Source organism: Labrus bergylta, chromosome 8 (assembly GCF_963930695.1).
Source record: "Labrus bergylta chromosome 8, fLabBer1.1, whole genome shotgun sequence".
Taxonomy (NCBI): Eukaryota; Metazoa; Chordata; class Actinopteri; order Labriformes; family Labridae; genus Labrus; species Labrus bergylta.
In genome coordinates this window covers 10,061,012-10,084,765 of record NC_089202.1, presented here as the reverse complement: position 1 = coordinate 10,084,765, position 23,754 = coordinate 10,061,012, and the positions used below count along the sequence as shown (strand labels likewise).

The 23,754-nt window shown below is 39.4% G+C and overlaps 1 protein-coding gene across 1 annotated transcript; it reads left to right on the top strand.

Moving 5' to 3' along the window:
* The first annotated feature begins 1,953 nt into the window (after positions 1 to 1,953).
* On the top strand, positions 1,954 to 23,613 carry LOC109986613 (rap guanine nucleotide exchange factor 5). The gene is made up of 18 exons (XM_020637325.3): positions 1,954 to 2,404; positions 8,142 to 8,281; positions 8,988 to 9,088; positions 13,665 to 13,743; positions 13,981 to 14,125; positions 14,217 to 14,314; positions 17,327 to 17,357; positions 17,559 to 17,637; positions 18,656 to 18,793; positions 19,445 to 19,542; positions 19,842 to 19,964; positions 20,108 to 20,286; positions 20,532 to 20,622; positions 20,717 to 20,767; positions 21,063 to 21,150; positions 21,323 to 21,387; positions 21,491 to 21,545; positions 21,994 to 23,613. Exons 1-18 carry the CDS (start codon positions 2,225 to 2,227, stop codon positions 22,110 to 22,112), a joined length of 1,860 nt encoding a protein of 619 aa, XP_020492981.1. The 5' UTR covers positions 1,954 to 2,224; the 3' UTR covers positions 22,113 to 23,613.
* The last annotated feature ends 141 nt before the right edge of the window (positions 23,614 to 23,754 follow it).

The following is a 23,754-nucleotide window of genomic DNA, read 5'->3' as shown; positions in this document are numbered from 1 at the left end:
CTTTGAGGTTATACCGTCTCCCATAAAAAAAGAAACAACATGTCATCAGGGAACACGTTTGAAAATATTCCACATTTCTTGTGTGATATTTTGGTTTGAGCTTGGAAAGTTCAGAAAGATTTCCAAAAGTAAAACACAGGTTTTATTCATCATTTATATGCTATGTGGTGATGTCATTCTTTTTGTTGTTTGGTATCTTCCTTTATTTTCTTGAGGTTGTGCAGGGAATGATTTTTGAAAGGATATTCTGCAACAAGCTTACCAGAATTACATCACTTTTTCCTTCTTTTGCAGCACCACAGGCCCACAGTAACAGTGTACCTCCTATATGGTTGTCATGGTAGTCCCTGGTTTGAATCAAAGCGAGCTAACAAGTCTGACTTTAGGCATTCTCACTTTGCAATTCAGTTACTTGAAAAACTGGGTCACTGTGGCACAATCGAGCTGGAGATGTCCTCCTGGCTTTGTTTCCACTGAGGAGCATTAACAAGGAAGGAGTAGGAAGGAAGAAGAGGTTGTTTTTAGATACTCAAGGGCAGGCCATCAATTTTCTTAATATCCCCTAGTGAAAAGGTATACTTTTTATAGATAGTATAACACACTGCAAAATGGCAGCAGCATTCATTGCAGTAGCTATAGGTTTACTTCTCAAAAAATGAAAATCAAGATTGAAAAACAGATTAGTATGTGCGTATTCTATTAAGTTGAAAACAATGAGAAATACAAAGCAAGGTTGATAACTTTAAAGACATACTGACATTATATTTGATACCAAGTGCAATGCGTAGATTCCCAATCAGTCACTTCTAAAGAAAAATAATAAGAGCGTTGTCGAATGATGAGTCTCAATATTACATGAAAGAGAAAAGAAGCTCCTAGAGAAGACATGAGGACCTTTACTCATTCTGCAGTGTGCTTTATCAGCAGTTTTGAACGGCACCACAATTGAATGGCTTTGCAAGGACCCAGTCAAGCATCACAGTGCTGACAGAGGGGGAAAAGATATCACGCTAATAGATTAAGTGTTCATAGAGAGAATTAATGTCCTTGCTTTACCTTGTTCAATAAATGTAGGATCACGCAGATCCCTCTGAAGCTACGCTTAGCAACTGACAGGCTTCACTATAGCACGTGTCAGACAAGTTAGTGATCTTTTAAAAAAAAAGACGCTTTGTTGGCATTCCAGTTGCGCTGGTAGTAAAAAAAAACCCAAAAAACATTGCAGGGTCTTGAAAGGTAGCATACTCTTAAATAGCTTGTACAGTAATAAGGCCACAACCAAGATTACGTTCAACAATATATGAATCCTTCAATACTAATAGTTATACATTGAATAACAAAGAGTAAGGTCTTTTACCTGCTTTTAGTAAAGTGTCTTGAGATAACATTTGTTTTGAATTGGCACTATACAAATAAAGATGTATTGTACACTAAATGATTTACTTGATCAGCAAGAAAGAAATCAGTGACAATTTTATAGTTTTAAGCCAAATAATCAATAATCTTTGTTCCTGCTTTTCCCATGTGAAATTGGAGTGTTTTTTTGTCTAATGTAATCAAGATATTCAGGTTTTATGCTGTTAGTTGTTACAAATATAAATAAACAAAATTAGGACATTTGTATGTGCATACCTGAAGAACTGTTACATTAACTTCAACAATTATATTCATTCTGACCAAAAACAGAGGAGTTTTATTGCCTGTGCCTGAATAACCCTAAACTCCCACAGACCCACACACTCGCACTTTATAGATCTCCACCCTAACAAGTGTTTGACCTTCTAATGTACCCTGCTCAGTACTCAATGTGGATTCTCTCCTGCTTTCTGGAGATTTTGAAACTTCCTTTTTTGGGGCTGTCTGGCTCACCAGATGTTTCCTGAACACACTGTGTCCCTTACTCTCTCCCCTCCTCAGTGGTGAAAGGCGAGGTATGGAGAGAGGGAATCTATCCTACACTCTCAGTAAAGCCAGGCACAAAGGGATACCTGGAGTCCAACAGAGACAGACTTCTCTGCATGTGTCTTTCTGCAGAGCTGACCGAGGCATTCAGGGACTGGGACATTGGCTGCAGTGACAGAGGACGCCGTAACTCACCTGAGAAGCACACACAGAAACACGCTCTATTCATTACTCTTTTTTTGTAAGTTTCTCACCTGCTCTTACACTTTTTTTTACGAGTGGTGTGAACTCAAGGGAAGGAGTCTTTCTGCTGTTTTTGGCGATGTCGTGGGACTGTGGCCTGAGGCACATGTTCTCCGTGCCCCCTGCGCTGCAGCAAGGGAGCATGTGCATCATGCATGACAAGGAGGACCTATCCAGACTGGAGATGGTCCAAAGACTGGCCAAGGATGGCTGCCGCTTTTTGCAGAACCAGAGCAAGGGCCCGGAGAGGACAAGTGAGGTGAGATATATAACAACACTGATGCAGTCAGAATTGATTTCAAAGAATGTTGCAACTCTTTTTTAAAGAATCTGTATTCTTAGATAGAATTATATATATGTTACATATTATATATAACCACAACTTTGTTGTGAAATGCATTTTCCTGACAGCTATCTATTGCCCTTGTCTATCAAGCTGCTTGTCTGATAGTCCTCTTTATGTCATTATGACCCCTACATTGGCATAGTTTGTTATACTCTGGTCTATACTGTTGTGTTATAGGCTGCAGTTTTGAACAATTGTGTTTTTATAACCGGTTAGCTTACCCTAAAGTGTTCATTCATCAAACTTATGTGAAATTGTTGTTTGTATGGCTGAATTGCATTTTAAAATGTCTCTGCTTTCTCTGAGCCTGAATGTAGATTCTTTCAACTCAAAGCTTTCTCCTGTTAAATATACAGAATAAGACTGCAGAAAAGAGATATGAGATGAAGTGTGATGTATCTCTGTTGTTTTTTAATAGTATACTGTTGAATACAGCGTGCTGATTTGCACAAGAAATTACTTTAAAAATGCAATGGGTTCATAAGATTCAATATTTGCTTGGTCTATTTAGAGTCGCAGTGAAACACAGCACAGCATAGATTTATAAACAGGCAATTACTGGCAGCAAAAATGAATAAAATAATGATTGGTTGATAAGAAAAAGAGCAAAATTCTCTATTTAAAATATATTATAGACCTATCTCAATGCTTCATAAACAACCAATTTATTTTCTTTTGTAAGTAGTACGTAGTAGGTTATCTCTTAAACAAGATGTTAGCGTTTCACAATATTGAGAAATTACCAGTAGATGAGTAGTTTTTTCTGAAGCTAGCATTTTGTTGGTGGGAACTTGTTTGCTTCCAGTAAGATTTGGGGAGAAAGGTGAAATCTTTCCTTTGCCTTTTAGGCATAAGCTCAAGAGGGACATATGTAAATGTTCTGCTGATATTTAAACCCATGAGTTACTGTTGCAAAATCCCCAAGAATGTTGATGATCATCCAGGATTCTCCAATATTCCTTCTAGCAACACACTGAGTATTGAAAAAGGTAACTACAGGTCCTGTATGTTCAGTTAGGTCTGCAGGGCTGACCTCATGGTGGGCTCAGCTTCTCCCTTCCTGCTGGCTGTATCTGCACGCTGAACTGAACAACAATGGCCGGAAAAGTTGACGCAAGTGTTCGGACCACCGTGCCAAGACATTGTATGTTTTTAGGGTGGATTCCAGTGCATCAGGTCTCTGACCTTTTCTGCAAACACAAGTGATATCTACTTATCAGAGTGTCTATTCAACAAAATGACCTTTTATGTGCACTAAACAAACGTCAATCTACTTATTTTAAAGTAGTTTTACATGATAAAACAATGTTTTACCCTGTTGTTTCAACCGACAGTAATACTAAAGTACAATGTGCAAAGTGTACATTTACAAGTTAACAGCACATGTACATGGATGAATTATATAATCCAAAGGATAATGGGCAGATTGCAGACCTTATACTTAATGCTTGACATTATCTGCATATCTTAACATTATGTGAGATTATCGGGCAGTGATTCTAGGATGCTTTTAAAATAATCCAATCACACGTGACACATAGAAATGTCTAAGGCTGGACATAAAAGGGCTTAGAAATCTGTTAGATTGCAGTTGGTACAATCACCGGTGCTTAATACGAAGTGTGCATGATGTTCATATGAAAATATGTCTCAGATTCTTGTGCAGGAAGATCATGAATGTTATGCAATCCCCTGCCTTTGAATCCAAACATGTTTCTAGGTCTTTTCCTTTGGTACTTTATGGACATTCATAATTCATTTAGCTATAAGAAATTAGGAGTTTTAAATGGAGCATCTTAACCTACAGTTTAAACTACTTGTCCCTTTCCTTTATGAAGATTCTCAATTATTCAGGAGTGATGTGCATGATCATGGGTTTTGTGTGATACTATTTTACACCTAACATGACATTAGTTCATGGACTTTCTTTGCTGTGCACAACTGTTCAGAATACAGGGCTGTTGTTCTCAGCCACGGCATGAAGCATGAGATTACAAATATTTTACATATTATGCACAGAATCTTGTTTACAGTATATTTTCAGAGCTTGAAAAAAAAACCTTGAGCTAATTACAGTTGGAGATAACGAAGCGAATCTGGATCAAAGGCTAGTACGAAACAACATTGGTGTATTCCTCATTTTCTCTCCATCCTGTATGATCCACACTATTACTTGAGAGTGAATGTAGTCTTAAGTCAGCAGCCTGTCAGGACTGACAGCTTCCAGGTTTCAAACCATGCATGCCAGAGCTGCTGTAGAAGGAGAGAGACGCACAGACAAAAAGAGTCCCTCCAGCCTGAGGAATGCATTTGGACCTTCGAAAAAGACTGTTAAACATTTGGCAAGACATGATTTTCTGGCGGTTACCACCCACTAACTGACTGTGTCCATGGTGGGACTTCAGGGGTAGCTGTGAGTCCAGGTCACCTCCAGGCTCGTGTAGGAACTGTGCAGCTCAGGCGCTTTGTCTCATTACAAGCGCTCACTCTTGCAGCTTGTGTTTTTTTTAAGGGGACACTGGTAACCTCAAAGCCCAGTTTGCACATAAGAGGGGGCTGCAGCAGCAGCAGAAGAGGCAGGATCAATAATTCATAGTGAGGAAAGGTTTGTTTGCTGTTTGACCCGGTAGCGGTACACAAAGCGAGACACTCTGTTAATTACAGTCAAGGATCCAACCTGCTTCTTTGTCAGATTTAATGAGAAAAACATTGCACTTTTATAAAAAAAAATAGCAGCGCCGTGTACGTCATGTGTTGACACAGTAGAATGAAAATGTCCTATTCCCAAGAATCAGGAAGCTAATCAGAACAGTTTTCCTTTTTGGGAATTTTCTAGTTCATTGTTTCCTTCATTTGACAAAAAAGCCTGCCAAAGGAAATTTAGTTGGAAAATGATAATAACTTTTTTTAATTCTTTTTAAAAGCACACATCACTTACGTAAGAAACTTTTTAGTGTCCTTATCTCTAATCTTTTATGATAATTTGTCTCTGATTTCGCCTGATCATGTGTCTTTAGTTGTATTTGTATACTTGATACATAACTCCTCGTTTCTTTATTTGTTCTCTATGTATCATTGCCCTTACTCTGTAACACCCAATCGGTCCTCTGTCAGGATAATCCAGTGTGTAACTGCACAGGAGAAATCCTCAGGTACATGAGGACAGTTTTTCTACATTTACACATTCTTTAAGATAAGGGATAGTAGTAGTCACTTACAAATATGTCGGTGAATGAACTGCCAGAAAACATTACCGTTATGTTCCTTTCTGCTGGTTTGAAAACATCCCTGCTGTTTATGGATTTGACTCTAGGACTGTGTAATGTTGTAGTAATACTGACAATGTGTCCCTCCCAGTAATGGGCACAGTTGTGTGTATGTGTTCTACACTCTGCAGTTTGTTTAAATGTAAATGATTTCATCTTTGTGTGTTGTGTACCTATAGCATGTTTGTGCAATTATGTCCGCAGATCCCAGATAAGCGTTAATGTGCCAGGAAGTCATGCTTAACTGAAGGGTCCTGGATGCTTTCTGCAAGAGGCAATTAGGGCAGAAAAACTGCAACCACTTCCAGCCTGTCTGCCTGGCTAATTGCATGCATGGAGGCTTGTGTTTGCATTGACTGATGGTTGAGGAGGGGGGAGTGGGGGCTGACGCAGGATGCATGTGCGTGCACTATACAGTGAACTCCTCATTAAGACCAATATCTCTGATCCAGAGCCTCCTTTGTCAAGCAACTCCCAGCAATCTGTGTACCAAAGAGCTGCTGCAAAAAGCCATTTGGTTTCAAATGTGGCTTAAAAATGTTCAGTTTAGATTAATCATGATTGTCCAGGCTGATCATTGATGAACTGAATCCTATACCATTTAAACAATAGAGGGCATAACTACAAAAGTGAATACAATTTCTTTAAATATTGACTGATCGATTGATAGCACTTTATTGTCAAACAAAACATTTCTTGCATCACAGCGGCTCCATTAGCAACATACAAATTAAAGAAATTAAAGGTAATCAACACGCTTACTATGGGATTCAGCTCCATATTCAATATAAGGATTGACTTGTATTCAAAAGAGTGCTTCAGTTTAACATTGATGGTAGTAATTCAAATTCACTGTTCAGGGCGTGGTTAGGGTCAGATATTAGCTTTCAGTGGCAGCCAAAGGGGGTGTATGTGCCTGTTGTCATGTATACTGTATGCTTGATATTTTTCATCTTTAGATTTTTTTGCATCTTTACTTATCAGATTTAATTACTTGTTTTGTTTTTACTTAACAACCCAGTTATTTTGAAAATTATGTGACACTTTTAATATTATTATTATTATTGTTATTATTATTATTATTATTATGATGATGATTATGATGATGATTATGATTATGATTATGATTATGATTATGATTATGATTATGATTATTATTAAAGCCTTTTCTTTACCAGTTTGAGTCTTTTGGGGAGTCCTGGATATGATCGCAGCATAATAGTCTCGTACAAAGAACACATAACAGACTTTAACAAGCAGAAAATACATCAATAACAAATAAGTAGTATTTGGCAGTACGATGTTTATACTCTGATGAAATGATCCTTAAACCAGGTTTAAAATAGTCAAGATAATAAAATGATTTAGTTTAATATGACCCAGTAGCCAAGACCAAGATAAGAGAGGAACAAAACATTAAAATCAGTTTTAGCAAAGATGGCATGATCTGTCCTTGGTAATCTTTAGTGAAAGTAAAAGTACAAGCTTTTGTTAATAACCTTTTTTGTTTTATAGATGAGGCCATTTTTCTCTGCAATTTGAAATTTGATAGATGTTTAACAGATACTGTATACAGATATAAACACACAGTGAACAATTGAAAATACAATACATTGAAACATCGCTCTGACGCAAACCATGAAATGAACTGCAAGCAAATTAAAGTCTTAAGGACAAAGGAAATATAATACTAAATAATAACATATGGCATCAAATGGCAAAGGCCGACTGAAGCCCGGCCACCAGCAGTCTGTTTATAACAAGCAATAATTTGTTTAAAAAAAGGAAATGGAATTATTTGGGGGGGTTTTGCAGCCCTGTATCTTATTAGTTTTAACCAAGTCATTACTCAAGTTTTTATTGGCTTAATGAAGGTCTGAGGAGGATAGAAGACTCTTTTACACTGAGGCTTATATTTATAACATGGAGATATGGTGACGCATGACTGTTGGTGATAGAAAGAGAAAGTGAAAAAAGTTGGACATTGTCTATCTTTCAATCAATCAATCCATAACAAAAGGACCTGCCATGTGAGTGAAAGTCTTCAAGTAACTCTGAACCACTGAACCATTGTTGTTGTGCAGAGTTTAACCTTAATGACAGCATGAAAATAGCCTGTCTCCAGATACCACACATAATTTAATAGGCTCGACACAGAAATCAGTAATTAAAATTTGTTGGAGTCTTTTATGTTAATCCCTGAATGGGCTCCACTGATAAGGACTGAATAATGATGTATGGAAATTCTCTTTCATTTATAGTGCTGGCTTGGACAGAGCATTATGATGGAAATCAGCAGTGATTTGTGTGAGTGAGAGGGAGAGAATTCAGGGGAATCTCCTTGGTGATAACCCCCCCCCCCCCCCCGTTTTCTTTCTCTCCAGCCACAGAGTGACGAGGCAGTCCGTGTGTGTGTGAAGGAGAGGGGCCAGGACGTGCTGGTTCTCCAGAGAGTGTCGTCACAGCAGCCAGCCCCCTCTGCATCAGGGAGGGGAGGGAGGAGAGAGGAGACTAGGAACAGGAGGTAAGCATGTCCACTCCCCCTCCCTCATAGATTCCCTCTCTCTCTCTCTCTCTCTCTCTCTCTTCCCTCCCTCTCTCTCTATCAGCACTCTCCCTCTCATCATTCTCCCTCTCCGTCTCTCTGGATCACACACTCACTCAGGCATGCTTACATCACAACTCCCTGCACATAAATGACTACATTAAGACAGATTACATAGAAGTGAACAGCATGGGACTGTGAGGCCTGTGGGCTGCATCCTTTAAAGAAGCTTTTTCAACTGTGGACAAACCGGCTGAAACCTCAGTGTGCTTGAGGGATTGACAACAGTGAACTCCGGGCTGTAGCAGCTGCAGGTAGAAGATGGATAGGTGAAGAGGGCATGCAGCTGTAACCACGGCAACGTTGCCCTGTGTGTCAAGGCACAGGGACTCTCCAAAAGGATGGGATCTCGTCCACAGCCTCTAAACCTGCAGCAGGAGGAGGGCAGGCTGCTGCATGCTGCCCTGGTGGAGCAGGAGGAGGATGACGATGACGAGGAGGCTTCTGAGGAGAGCAGCAGTGACAGCACGAGCCGGGCAGAGCCGCTGACCATGCCCACCTTTGACGTCCCCTACTTTCGCTACATAGACGATGAGGGGACGGAGGGAGAGGAGGAATGGAGCAGCAGCCGCTCTCTGTCCTCTATCGATGAGGACTCGTCCACTGACTCTGTTGTGTCCGACAGGTACGTGGTGGTATCAGGGACCCCGGAGAAGATCCTCGAGCACCTGCTGAATGACATGACTCTGGACGAGGAGCAGGGTACAACACAGGGCAAAGAGTCAGGTCAGCATGCACCGTTTTATGTCTAAAAACAAAAGCTAATTCTCTGCATGAATAACCTTATATATAAGATGAGTCTTATGCATTTTCAAGAGCAAACATAGAAATATAAAAGAATAACTTCTTGTTAGTTGGTACATAAAGTCTTTATTACTATATAACTGTAAAGGTGGTGTGCTTTTGCAGGTTTAGCTTTTTTTTGTCTGTGTGTTTGTGAAACATAGATAACAAGAGAAATAGAGAAAAAAACTCACAAATGTACTGTCTCCCCACCCTACCCACCCCGCTCTCTCTGTCTCTCTCTCTCAGAGGAGCTGGGACATTAGCCCCCTCAGGGCAACATTACCGAGCTAATCATGTGAAATCATTCCCAGAATGCCACTAAGTTGGAGCCTGTTCATTTAAAAGCCTTTGACAGATATAAACACTGCCCATATCTTATGAGCGATGCTGTAGCGTACTGCATGGCATGCAGTCCAGCCTCCCGGTGACGACAAATCAACACATTTCCTCTCATCCCAGCAGGTACATGATAATGTGACACTGTTGCCAAGGCAGAGGGGGCTGTGTGATTGAGCCGGAAAGACGGTTCGATGGGAGATGATAATTAAGAGCAGAAGAAGAGTCAGACAAACAGAGAAGGAATATAAAAGAGGAAGAATATCCTTTTGCTGTTAACGGGAGAAAGGGGAAACAAGGAAATGCAAATTTTCCCTTGGAGACAGAGGTGGTCACACATGATCTCTCATCGGAATGGAGGCAGGCTTTACCTCATACCAGGGATCATTACTCATTTTGATGAGGAAGTGAATGAAATTGATCTAAATGTCCTCTCAGGAGACGTGCCTGCTGATGTAAAATGGTCCATTTTACAATCATATGAGAGATATTGCTCTAGTTCAGTATTAATATTGATGTGAAGCAAAACATAAATAAATCCCCTTACTTCTTCAGAGCATTCTCTTTAAACTTGTCTGCGCTAAAAAAAAAAAAAAGAGGAAAAGGAGCTTCCATGTAGCTCATTCTCTATGCACTAAGTTTGAGAATCATTCACCATTAGCTCACCTTGCAATTAATGTATTGAAGTTAACCTCCATTGGGAGCTGAAGACCTGAGCATGGTCCTGAACAATATCCAGGGTCAAAGAGCCACAGACCTGAAGAGGAGAAGGACTGACCTGAGTCCTGAGCAGCAATTGATCTCCACTCAGTGATGGTTAATAGTCTGACTCCTGCTGGCCTTGCTTCTTTTCTCTGTGTGAATACTGATCCTCCACATTCTCTGGTGATGCTGCTGAGTATGCCCTTAGAGGTTCGGCTCAGCAGAATCTAACAACATGGTATCCTTAATTTAAAAAAAAAAAAAGAAGGATTATTTGAACATGGGCCAAGCTGCCGTGTCTGGTCATGCAGAGAGAGTTTATGCAGCAACATGACGGATGATTGCAGCAGATTATTGATGTTAGTTTTATGACTTACATTCAGCACAGCACATCAGGAAAGCCATTTGTATCTCATCATTTGCTTCCTTTTATACTGAATACACAACATTAAGAATGCAGTGGAGCTTTCTGGGTTTCTGCAAGAGATAGCAATTTTCTGGAATCACCACAGGCATGTGAGAGGAAAAGCAAAAAGTGAACCACTGTAGTAGACCAAACTGTGTTGAGATCTCCATAATGGTGGTTGTCTCCTGTGGAAATTGTGGGCAGGAAGGATTCACAAGTGTTTAGTGTTGCCTTCTCCCGGGTGCAGCCATTCGTTCTTGCTCTGCACACATTGTTCACACTGTACGCTGCTTGTTCTGAAAAACATGCAGTGGAACATTTGAGTTTTCCTCTTTATGATGCTTCAGCTCTTTTAATGACATGGCACGATTTTAATGCTAATCTTAAAGTAAGAAATCAGCAAAGAAAATAAGAAAATAAGAAATTACATTTATAAACGTATAGTGTCATCATAATTTAAGGCCTTGGCACCAGGATGCTGGCTTCTGGTGGTCACAGAGCCAATAAGTGACACATTTACATTCTGTTTTCCAAGGATGCATTGATCAGTTTGATGAGTACTTATTGGAATGCAACATGGACTGGCAGGTTGATTGACAGGATGATTGCTTAACAGTAGATTGACAAGCTGGATCAATGAATCCATTCTGCATATCGTCTGAAAGAGAAACTGAATATGTTTAGTTGGAAGTGCCTGAAAGCAGGATTCATCCCTCATTCACTTCTCTGTTGCAACATTCCCAATAACTGTTTTCTTGGATCAGATACTTATAACTAGAAGTGAGTATTTGTCAATACTTACGTACTCTTCTGATACTGAATTATTACATAATAAGAATATTTGCTTTTCAATGTTTTACCACTATGCACAATAAACCCTGTTTGATTACTGTCATTGTTGAATTTCCTGACTTAGTGCATAGAACTGGACAGCCTGAAACATGCTAAGCTAACATTAGCAGTAGTTCAGCTCAAGGACTTTTCTTAGATCTGTTGTTTTGAGGAAAAAAATCATTTTCTAAGATGGAACCATTTTTTTTTAACTGGTTTTGTTTGTCTTTACTTAAATGAAAAGAAAACGAGACGGAAAATGTTCAATAGAAAAACAGTAATTGCTCAAGCTGTGCTAGCTGAGACAATGCGACCCTTCGCTAGCACTGCACTGTTTTTGTTTGCTACCTTCACATGATAATTCAACCAAAACCTGTAATTCTTTTCAACTCTAAAACAGTAGCTACTTCTGGCAGCCACAATATATGAATTACTATGTAGTCTACCCTTTTGAAGAGTGAGACAAATGTTCATTTTAAATATTAATGTTATCAGATCGGTAAAATGACTAGCCAGAAACCAACTTTGCATTTCAGGCAGTATCACTTTTTGGATACTGGTATCAAAACAACTTTACTTCTCTGATCCAGGAAAACAAAAAATAATGATGAATCTAAAGAAGAAATAGTTTAATAAATTATAATTCATACAGCACAAGTCTTGCATCATTTTGTTGTGCTTCAGCGAAACAAACATGTCTTCACAGCTAAATTGATTGTAATAAGTAAACTCTGCGGGACATGCCCTGCTTTTGTGATGTGTAACCAAGAAAACTTGAGAACATGACTTTAGGGTGTAAATTTAATATTTATTCTGGTTTCAAACTTGCAGAGAGTACAGCCCGGGGAGTAGTATGTAAGTTGTTACTCTTGAGTTAGTGTTTCACTTGAGATAGCTTGGAGTAAAAACACAAATACCCAGCACTGAGTGAGTTGTGTACAGTGGTGTTTGTAGGGGGAGGAGGTACAGTACACGTACGTGGGTGGGCGATTTATTTGAATTGTTTTCTGGCTTTGTTTTAAGGTGCTGCTGTGTTTTTATTGGAGCTACATGTGTAGCCTCTCATGAGCAGTAAGTGATGCATGCACAGCTGCTCAGCAGGATTAACATAATGATGTAAGGGAGTCCTGTGGACCAGAACGCACACAAAGAGCCTGGGGAAGCCAGTGTGAAATTAAAGAGCAGAATTTACAATTCTGGATCTGAGGCACACTTACAGACGGGTTGAGAAGAGCCTGGCCCTAATAGGATTTGTAAAGGTTTGTCGCTTGCAGCCGGGCATCACGTCTGGGAGTTACTGTACTTCTTTCTCTCTTAAAGCCAAAGACATTTTTGAGAGGCTTTTTGTTAATATCAGAAACCCTTTTATGAATAAAAAAATTACATTCTACATTTTAACGAGATTCTGAGAGAAAGGAACTTTTAATAAGATCATATATAATACACTTGTCCACTTGTCACCAAGTCAAGTCACACTTGGTCCATGTGTATTGACAAATAAGTGTTGTGATGATGTAGACTATAAGTGCACTTCATGTTATGGGGATGTGTCAGCCGCTGAGCTATCTGACCAGCTTTGATTTAATCCATTTACTGACACACTTCTTCATGTGTAACCTTGAGAAGAAACCACACAAGGATACAGAGGCAGAAAATGATGTAAACACATTAGGGTGATGGCTGAGCAACATCAGATTGCTTTTCTGTTTTCAAGAGAATCACACAGAAAACATAGACATCATCAGAGGTCACAGAAAGTCAAAGGAGATGCTAACATTATTGACTTATCTCCAGTGAAACAGCTTGCAATGTGTGAGATTGATAAAGCAAGAAAAGGCTTGTTTGAACTTGTTGAAGAGAAATTAAACCCAAGAATCCCCACAGTGAGGATCTTAGGCTTTTTCTATGAGGAATAACATGCCACTAAAAGAGTGAAGACTAAGCTCTCCTTCTGGGTTTATTATTAAACAAGGGGAAAAGTCTTTCCCTCTTGATTAAAAGTACAGGCCTCTGTGTTTGTGTAGCAGTCATTAATCATACTGTTGTCAAGGTCACTACCTACCCTGCAGCATCGTTTAACAAATCCAATGAGTGGGGAGTTTGTGGAGTATATATGCTGGGCTGCACATACCAAGTTCCTGTCTGAAGTGTTTTGCACGTTTCATTTATCCATGGTTTCACTAACAGTTAAACAATTTTCTGAAGTTATATCACTGAAGTCTTTCTGTCGTCTCTTTGCAGATACACTCCTGGATGACTTTCTGCTCACCTACCCAGTCTTTATGTCAACCAGTGATTTCTGTCAAGCTCTGCTCGGACAATATCCTTCAATTCAGGAATATTATAACATACCCTCACACTTAATGAACCCCCGTGTGAATGTTACAGACAGACATACTTTAGATTTGTTTGATGCAAAAACATGACTCAAAGCTCCCCTTCCATATAATCCTTATATCAACATCACATACATGTTCACATGTTGTTCTGTACTTCATTTGATGTCAGCAAAACGATCTCTCACTCCATCTGGACTGAAGCCTTAACTGAATCCCACCTATTGCTCCAAGCGTTACAGAGGAAAAGAGGACAAAAAGGAGGCTCTGGAGAGGAAGCAAAAAGTCCTGCACCTGGTGTCACAGTGGGTGTCTCTCTGCAGAGATTTCCTGAGGGAGGACGAGCATGTCAAACTCTTCATGAAGGTATGAAATGTTCTTTACAAGGGAAAGGGTGTGGGACCGGCCGGGACTTGAAGTTGATGCGGAAGAAATTAAAATTGACATTTCCTTCCAGACTTTGTGTCATTACGTGTTGGACGATCTGTACGAGCATCCAGCGCTGGAGAGGGATGTGAGGGAACTGCAGCAACTGTACCGACCGCAACGCAGACAGTGAGTGACCACAACCATAATGACTAACTTTGTCATTATAAGTTAGTAGTAACAGGGTAATTCAAAACGTTCATATATCTATAAATGATCAGTAAAATTGATAAAAATGATGGCTGTAGTGGGAGTGTTAACATCAGCCAGCATTGATGAAACTCTCTAAGCTGTCTGAAAAGAAACAAAGCCGCTTGCTGGAAAGATATAAACAGCTTCTTTTCTGCTCTGTGGCTTTCTGCAGCTTCTCATCAATGAATCCATTCAGACATTGAAGAGTAACTGGCAGTGTTCTTGCTGTTATGCTCGGAAACATGAAGGTCATGGAGCTTTTTATGTTCAAATCTCTAAAATGAGGAAATAGAGTCATTTGAACAAAAAATGACAAGTTGTCAGGTCCTTGCTGTTTGGCATGAAAATAATACAGTAATACACTTGTCCCTCTCTTGCCATCATACACTATGCTGTCTCATCTCAATAGTTTAACATACATCTAGATTAGTTTAACTCACTTTAGTAAAAGAAACAATTATATATATAATGTTTTGATGAGGCCATTTTATCTGTAGAAGGCCAAAACAGTAGGTGCTCAGGCCCCTTGGGATGTCTATGTGTGCACGTGCCTGTTAACAGCCATATGACATATGGTTTTAAACCACTGTTGTTTACAGATTGTTAATATTTTAAGAGTTATTTTATCAGTGCAAAGTACTGGCAGAGTTGATGTCAGAAACTTTGAATTGCTTCCCTAAAAATCACACTGTATGACTCATGACTGTATGTCCGGGCACATTATGAACATAAAGCTATCTACCTGAGGTCAACCATTTATTTGTGAAAAATCTTAATATGTCATCAAATTGTATCCAATTGCACTCAGAGTAGCTACTGTACAGTGTGTACTGAGGAATAGAATAAACCTTAAACATGCTGCTTACACAGTCCCAAAACAAAGATTGAAGGACATAAAGAAATGAGTGAGAATCAGTGAACTAAAAGGTGTTGTCTGAAGCAAAACAGTATATTATTACATGTTCACTTATCTCAGTATAAAACACTTAGCATTTATGGAAAGAAGCTCTACAGTTCTGAGAATTAGTCAATGAAGTCAATAATGTATAAACACATGTCTAGACAGGTTTACATGATACTGCATGTCCATGCATTTGTGTTTACTTTGTAGCTTCATGGCAGCTGGTATGTTGTGTAAATACATTTTATGAACAAAATGAAACCCTTAGGGCTTAAAAATATAAAAGAGATTTCAAACAATCCAAATTAAGTGTAATGGCTTCTGTTTTCAAATTTCAATGACTCCTCTCTGCACTCAATCTACACCCTGTTTCAATCTATTTATACTTTAATATATAAATAAATCCAGTTATGGATCATGCTGTATATTAAACATATTGATATCATTCAGCCATCTCGTTTCTTGAATACATCATAGCTTAGCTATATTCATGTTGGTCAAATGCATCAGTTGCCTAGCTACAATTTCTTGGTGTAACCCAGATAAGCATCACAATACTCTTTAACATCACAGTTGAAACAATCCCCTCGGTCACCAGACACACCCATGCCCCCCTCCCCGCCCTCCAACAAGCTTAGCCTCCAATCCGATCTTCTCCCTGGGGAGGTTCCAACCTGCCGCCCATTTAGAAAGCAGTGCAGATAATTCAACCTGACTCTGCTTTCTTTATCTCAGCCTGTTTTATTCATGTTTATATCCACAACACCCACCTCCTTTAAAGCAGTGGACTCTGTGTGGGTGTTACTCACTGACATACTCCACTATTTATGAGCTTTTCACAATCAGGCTCTCGCTGCAGGAGGACAAGGCTGACCGCTTTGTGGCAATCTGCTGCTGAGTGAAGCGCTGAAAGGTGTCATTTTTTATAGAAAGAAGACTCGTCTAGTCCTTTTGCTGCCGTCCACTTCCATCTGCCCTTCATGCAAAAGAAAGCTCAAATAAAACCACTTGATCTCTCTTTATAATTCACTGAGCTCATTGATACACTTTTTTTGAGGACTAGGCAAGTGAATTAGAGCACGCAAGCTCTGTTGTGACATGACAGTATGGATCAGGATTTTCATTAGTCCTGTACTGCTGCTGCTGGCCTGTGAGAGGGGGATCCCTCAGGGCGGGCTTTGTGCCAACACGCCTTTTGTGTTTCAGAGCCCAGTAAGAGCTGAGGGATGATAGCTAGCTGTGCTAACTGATGAGAATAGGAAGATGAAATGAGAAGTTCAGTTTGGAAGGTCTAAAAAAATCTACATAGCACTCAAATCTGGCCTTGACATGTATCTTAAATAATGAACAGAGTGCTGCAGGGGAGTAGTAATGTACACCCACTTTACCCGGAGAAAAGAGTGTGCATATGGTGAATGAAATCCAGCCTGAGGAAAATAAACAGTTCAATCAAACTGCTTCACTGCTTCACAAAAGCCAGAAAATGAAAACAAGGACTACAATAAAATAATACAACAGTTTGAAAAAATAAGATGTAAGAAATCAGTTTATGAAAATCTGTACAAAGATGAATGACAAAATAAAGACCAGGGGAAATGCTATAGTAAAAATATTGATAAAAACTGATTTGGGTTTAAAGATTACAACAAATTTAAATCCAGATTTAAAAGAACGGTCCTTAATTCCCTTTAAAGATACATAGAGAGTTTGTAGTGTAATACCTGGAGGCAGGGAGCTCTAATGTTCACATTAAAAAAAACACAAGATTGTCTTGTCATTGCTTTGTTGCAGCAGATTAGAAAGATTAGAAAGAAAATGTGGAGTGATCTGGGCAAACTATCAAATGAAAGGAGATCTCTGATGTTTGGAGAAGTAAATAAAATAACTTCAGATACCTCTTAAAGAAACTGGTTTACATGGGATGTCTTAAACTTTGGAGTTGTGTGGTTCATTTTCTTTTGTTAAAAGTTTATATTCTGGCAGCAGATGAAGTTCAGTTATTCTTTTCTGATTTGATGCTTTACCGATTTATCCTTTGTTATTCTCAGCACGTCAGATGAATATTCCCCTCAACGAAAGGTGAGTTTAACCTCAATGTTTCTCTCTTTAGAAGTCAGAAACATGGTTTCAGTGAACAGAACTGGTCAGAATTCTGATGTCAGAGGCATTGTGTTCACATTTCCTGTTAAAGACATTGTATGGCAGTCCAAACTGAAGTGCTAAATGTTCTCAAGAAACATGAATGTGTGTCAAAATCCACGCATTTCCCTCCTCTTTCAGAGCAAAGTGCTTTTCCACCAATTGAGCCTGAAGGAGAACGGGCTTCAGTCCAGAGGAACACAGAGGGAGGGCAAGGAAGGTAAGTCGTAAAATATGACGTTAGGCACACATTCCTCCTATCACACGTCGTTTCCAAAGATTGCTCAAAGTAGACATTTAGTCTGAACAGGAGAACAATGGGAAAGTTTCCAGGGAATGACCGAGGAGGTGTGGAAATAAGAATTCCTTATAACATGACGGAATCAGTTTTTGCTTCTTTTAAATATCAGGTCTGATCAGATAGAAATAGAAATAAATGAATGATACCTCTCTTGCTATCTAGACATGCAGATAACTTTTAAGATGTGTTGTAATAGGTTCTAATCAGGTTGGTCTATCTGACTACTTAGCTCTCTGTAGTTTGTCACTTAGTGGTTTGACTAGAGCGCTAAAGGATCAACAGCTTTGCTCAAGGTCACCTCATCAATAAGAAACAGTCCTGTTATAGCCTCTACCTTCTGCTGTTTCAGAGAAAGCAGCAAGCGATTAAATAGAGTGGTTTGTTTCATGTTGAGGGTGAGCTAAACTGTTGGAAAACTAGTCTACGTCTGGAACACAATCTCGCACTAACCCTGCTCTCCACTGATGATCTCTGCTGTAGAGTTAACCCCCGCTCAACACACTCTACACTAGACGTCTCAGAAAAGTGGGTAAATGATCAAGCCTCTACGGGGCATTCAAAGCCCTGGGGAAATCCAAAAGATTTGATTATTTGACCACGTGCACAAATGATATAACTGCATGGATTATAAGATATACATTATTTTCAGATGTTTAAAGTATGCTTAGAGAACAAACTAAGAGCACAATATATAAATAAACATAACAATTGGGACATGAGGTGTTTTTTTCCATTGACCTAATCTAGTTTCAAGAACTTAGCTAAGAAGTAGCTAACATTTTCTCTTGAGTCTGGGACAAGTTGAGATAAATTCAGATAGGGATTCTAAGCATATTTTCACCCTGGAGTCTCATGACTGTTAGTATGGTTAGGGGCAGAACAGGACCTCAATGGAGTAATAGTGTTAATTACTGAAGCGATGGTTCCTCTGTTTCAGTGCTCTGTCATGTGTACATCACCATGGACTCGTACTTAAGTATGAAGGCCCATGAAGGTGTAGTCACCCAGGAGCTGCTGCAGGCAGCGGCAGACAGGATGGACGTCCCTCAGGGTGAACTGGTGCTGGTGGCTGGAGGTAAATATCATTTAAACCAACCAGCTACAGTACATCTACTACATCATCACGTATCAACAACACATACTCACAGTGGTGTCAGTCTGCACAGAAATGAGGAGATGATTTTAAAATGAACGAGACTTTCTGAGATGTAAACGAATGATCAGGCACAGAATTAACAATGTTTATAAATCAATTATAAATATGCAAGGTGACAGCCTCTTTTTATCATTTATACTTATTGTTGAGAATTACATTTCGTTCAATACTTCCATCAATTCACTCCAAAGGAGATCATGAACGGTGATTCTCAAGTTTTGTACTTTAAAAGCAATATGTCGGTGCCGATTATCAAACTGTGTATAAATTAATCAAACCAAAAAAAATCGGATATTTTGAAGTTTTGTCCTATATTGAGTTGTTTATCGAGCCCAGGCATAACTATCTGAGACACAAATCAGCAGCACTAACCTACATATCTAACTGATGTCACTAAAGGAGAAACATTTTGAGTCCGCTGATATAAAGTCAGTATCTGTTATCAGTGACTGAAGTGACTGGCTACCTCAGAGTGGAGGTCTTACCTCTTGCTACTGATAAGTTGCTCACACGCTGCCTGTCAGATTCGTAACAGTTTTCTGCTGTTTGTGATATGTTCTCTCTCTGCAGGTCGGCTCCTCCTGCAGCCACACGACAGAGTCTTCTCTGATTCTTCACGGCCGGTGGGGAGGCTGCATGTGTGCAGGAAGGACCTGGGTGAAATCCTGGTGAGGACATGTGCCCCTTCAACTTAAAAAAGTTGTACATATACTGTGGTGTGAAAGCAGTGTCTCCTGTCAGATGAATATATGAATTAAGAGTTAACACAGCTAAGAAACAGCAAAGTTAAGGTCACCTGACAGCTTCAAAGCTCCATTGTCTGAACAAATGATCAAATCTGCTAATGTGAAATAACTTCTGGAATAAAGATACCTTGAGTATGATCCTTCCTGTGATGATGTCTAAAGAAAAACAAGAGGAGCAAACAGCACTGATGTTATTTCTTAAATTTGTTTTTCCTCCTCAGAACCCATTCACAGACAACTCAGAGCTGCAACAGAGGACAGCCCGCTTGCTGAGTTTGAACACATGGGACGTGGCTGTTGCTCTCACCAACTTTGACTGGACCATCTTTGACTCAGTGCACGAGGTTTGTCCTAAAACTGAATTATTTATGCATTAGCCGTTTCTTCTAAATCCCTCCTGTAGGCCTGTATAGGATATATGGTTGAAAAAAAAAACATCAGACATTCCCAGCTCTGCTTAACTCCTGAGTCTGTTTGTCTTTCATAGCAAGAGCTGGTCTATTTTACCTTCAGCCGCCACAGTAGCAGTGGCCACACGGTGGCATTGGAGCTTCTGCTACAGCGCTGTGATGAGGTCCAGCTGTGGGTGATGACTGAGGTGCTGCTCTGTCCCATGCTCTGCAAAAGAGTCCAACTCATCAAGAAGTTCATCAAGATCGCCGCGCAGTAAGTAGCTCTAATGGAATCCTTCTGCTGTTTCATTAGAGATATATTCATTGAAAAAGATAGGCACTCAGCTAGCCAACACTACAGTTCAAAATCTTCAGTGAGATGTTTAGATTTGGATGGAGATGCTGCCCCCTCTGGTGGCAAATCAGTGTACTGCATGGGCTTTTTTTCTTTTCTTTTTTTTGTACTGTAAAGCTGCTTCCAAGGATATAACTGAAACGTATGCTCTTCTGATTCTTCAGCTGTAAAGCTCAGAGGAACCTCAACTGCTTCTTTGCCATTATAATGGGCCTTAACGCGGCAGCAGTCAGTCGCCTCAGTCAGACATGGGAGGTAAGGATGGCCCTTTTTTTCCCCTGAATTCTGCTGTGCCTCCTCTAAATCTTCTGTACACTATATCTGAAAAACATTTATATTTTCTCTGCAGAAAATTCCTGGGAAATTCAAAAAGCTCTTTTCAGAGCTGGAGACAATAACAGTAAGTGTAGATCATAGCTCTACATGATTACTCAGAGGTTCATCTGTTGTGAAAAAAAAAACAAAAAACAGTGACATTAATCCACTGTAGTAGAAAATACAAGGCTGTGCTTTATTATGTATGATTTGGAACTAACAGATGTTTTCACTTCAAAACATCAGGAGCAACATCAGGCGTTTTATATGATCATTACTCTCTAATGCTGCCATCTTTCAGCTTTAACAAAGCACGCATGCACAGGCACACAGCCCTCTCTGGAGAATTGGACTCATTGTTTTTGACAATGTGTTCACAGGATCCGTCGCTGAATCACAAAGCCTACAGGGATTCCTTCAAGAAGATGAAGGCGCCAAAGATCCCCTTTATTCCTCTGCTTCTGAAAGGTGCGCTCATTATTCCGTCACGTCACGTCCCTGTGACGAGTGTGACTGTAAGAGGAGAGCGCTGGGAGATACATTTCTACCAGGCAGATCTTACTTGTAGAAACAATCAAAAGACATCAAAGCTTAACAACCTGTTGTTGGAGTCTAAAAAAAAAATGTCTGTTTGTTTTAGATATCACATTCATTCATGAAGGCAACAAGACGTTTCATGACAACTTGGTCAATTTTGAAAAGCTGGTGAGTTCATTAGATTGTTAAAGCGCTCAGCTTCAGAAAGCACAATGAGGTGATGTGTTTTGAAATGTGGGGTTTGATGATGTTTTCTTTATTTTTTTTCCAGCACATGATAGCAGAGACTGTGCGCATCATCCGGCAGTGTCAGAAAGATCACATGGGTCAGTGTTCAGCTCACACAGTCCTTGAACTTGAAGTGTTTTTTGTCTGTTTGTTATCTGTGATAGAACTGCATTTTAAACAGTAGGTCAAAGACCACAAAAGTGAATACAATCAGTTGCTTTAAACTCACCATCTCCATAGAGTTTCAATCTGCTTAAGGACAACTTAAGATGATTTCCACAAAATTTTACATTTTTGACATAAAACAATTTTTAATGCCCAAGCATGTCATAATAAGAATGTTTTCAAACCTCATTGTGATGCACACACTTGTCTTGGGATCAAAGGGATCCAAGGTCAAGAAAAGCCTGATTTAACATAATGTTTTAGAATGAGGCCACATCAATAAGGAGATGGTTTGGAGGTGTTTATTCACAGTACAGATAGAGGAGTTGTCCTGGGTGACGCTGTCTTATCTGTAAAGTCAAATCTGTCCTCTCCCTCCAGGAAACGGCATCATGCAGAAGAGCAGCCCAGAAGTGCGAGCCTACATTGATTACCTTCATATCATCGACAATCAGCAGACTCTGTTTGAACTCTCACATAGGCTAGAGCCTCGTGCTTAGAGAGCAGCTCTTACTGCACTACACACGCAGTCCTATCGCCAAGGAACAATCTATCTGTCTCATCTATCTCTCAGGTCAGCAATCAGAGGACGCTGCATGATCCCGGCCAACCACAGGAGGGAGCTGCTCTATCAGGAAACACCATTAGGGATGGGAAAAATAGCAAATAAATCATTCAAGGTTAAAAGTAAATTAGCCTGAATAGATTCAAAACAAGATCACAGTTACATCATCAAACTGTTCAGCAGCACAACACAAGTGTAACTCCAACTGCACAGGTTGGCAGCTTTAGAGCTTTTCTGAAAAAGACCCAACAGCTCTCTCTTGTGGAGAATCAATAGTCAGTGCAGAGGAGCATGTTTTCACATAACATGCGTCTAATCAAGAGCTACAGAAAAGGAGCCAGCTGCCAAGCATGGAGGATATGACCATGAGATCAGAACATGTACGTTTTGTATTTTCACAATCTGTTAGTAGATCTGGCAGGAGAGGTTTGTTCCATCTCATTTAACCAAAGAGTATTTTAGTCTAGTACATCACACACTTCTGTTTCCTCAGCGCTGAACACAATCCAGATGTTCTCTCCTCCAGGTAACAGAGATAGTTATAAATCAGCTCTCAGTGATTGCACAACAAACTGCCGTCGAGCTGACTTAATATAGACAACAGAACAAGTAATGATCGTTAAATTTTCAGCATTTTATTTTCAAGTCTCTTTCAATGCATTTTATCTTTAATTAAGCTTAACATAGAGTATTCAGTGAGGCTTTACGCAAAAGGTGTTAGAGGAGGACATTAGAGGTGTGAAAGGTTGTGTGTCCTGTGTGTAAGTATACTCAAATGTATGCGAGTGCCAAAACTCCATAGGAATGTCAATTATAACAAATGCTAATTGCTAATTTTTTTAAAGCTTGGGTATAAGTTTCGCTGTGGACAATCAGTTCAAATAAGCAGCAGACCAATTCTGATGAGTCTCTGTCTTATTATTATTTCTACTTTACGCTACAGCTAGTCTCTGTTATCCTCAATAAACAGAAAGATAGTACAGCACATTGTAAAAATAAAGGTAGACAAATGTAAAGTGTGTAGTCAAAGATGCAATATTTATTATTTAAATTGGATAACAGAAAGCTGTCAAAGGCTTGAGTAACATCATTTAAAGTAGGCATTGTGAAAGCGATGTAGATGTTTTTATGTTTTTTAAATCATTCTTGAATTTGTATATTTTATTAGTCAACTTGACATAAAGCAAACAGTATTTCTCTTATTTTGAATTTCCTTTGTATCATCAACATTGTATAGTTGTTCATACTGTAAATATGTTAAAATTCTGTGGATTTTTATTTAATACAGAATTATTTATTTGCTGATTAGATCATATGTTTTGATTTTGTGTTTTTTTGTTTTTGTTGTACACACTGATTTGGCTGGTCTGCATGACATGGAAAACCATGGATTGACCACCAGTGTCGACTGTGCATAAAAATATTTTTCATCATGAGGAGGAAGATTGACTCTTTTTCTTTCTTTCTTTTTTGTCACTGCTGCTAACAGACAGGTCTCAGAGAAGGTTGTTTTTATCATACAGAGGGATTTTTCCTGCATTTAAAGGATAATATACACCATTCTCTGCAAGGGTCAC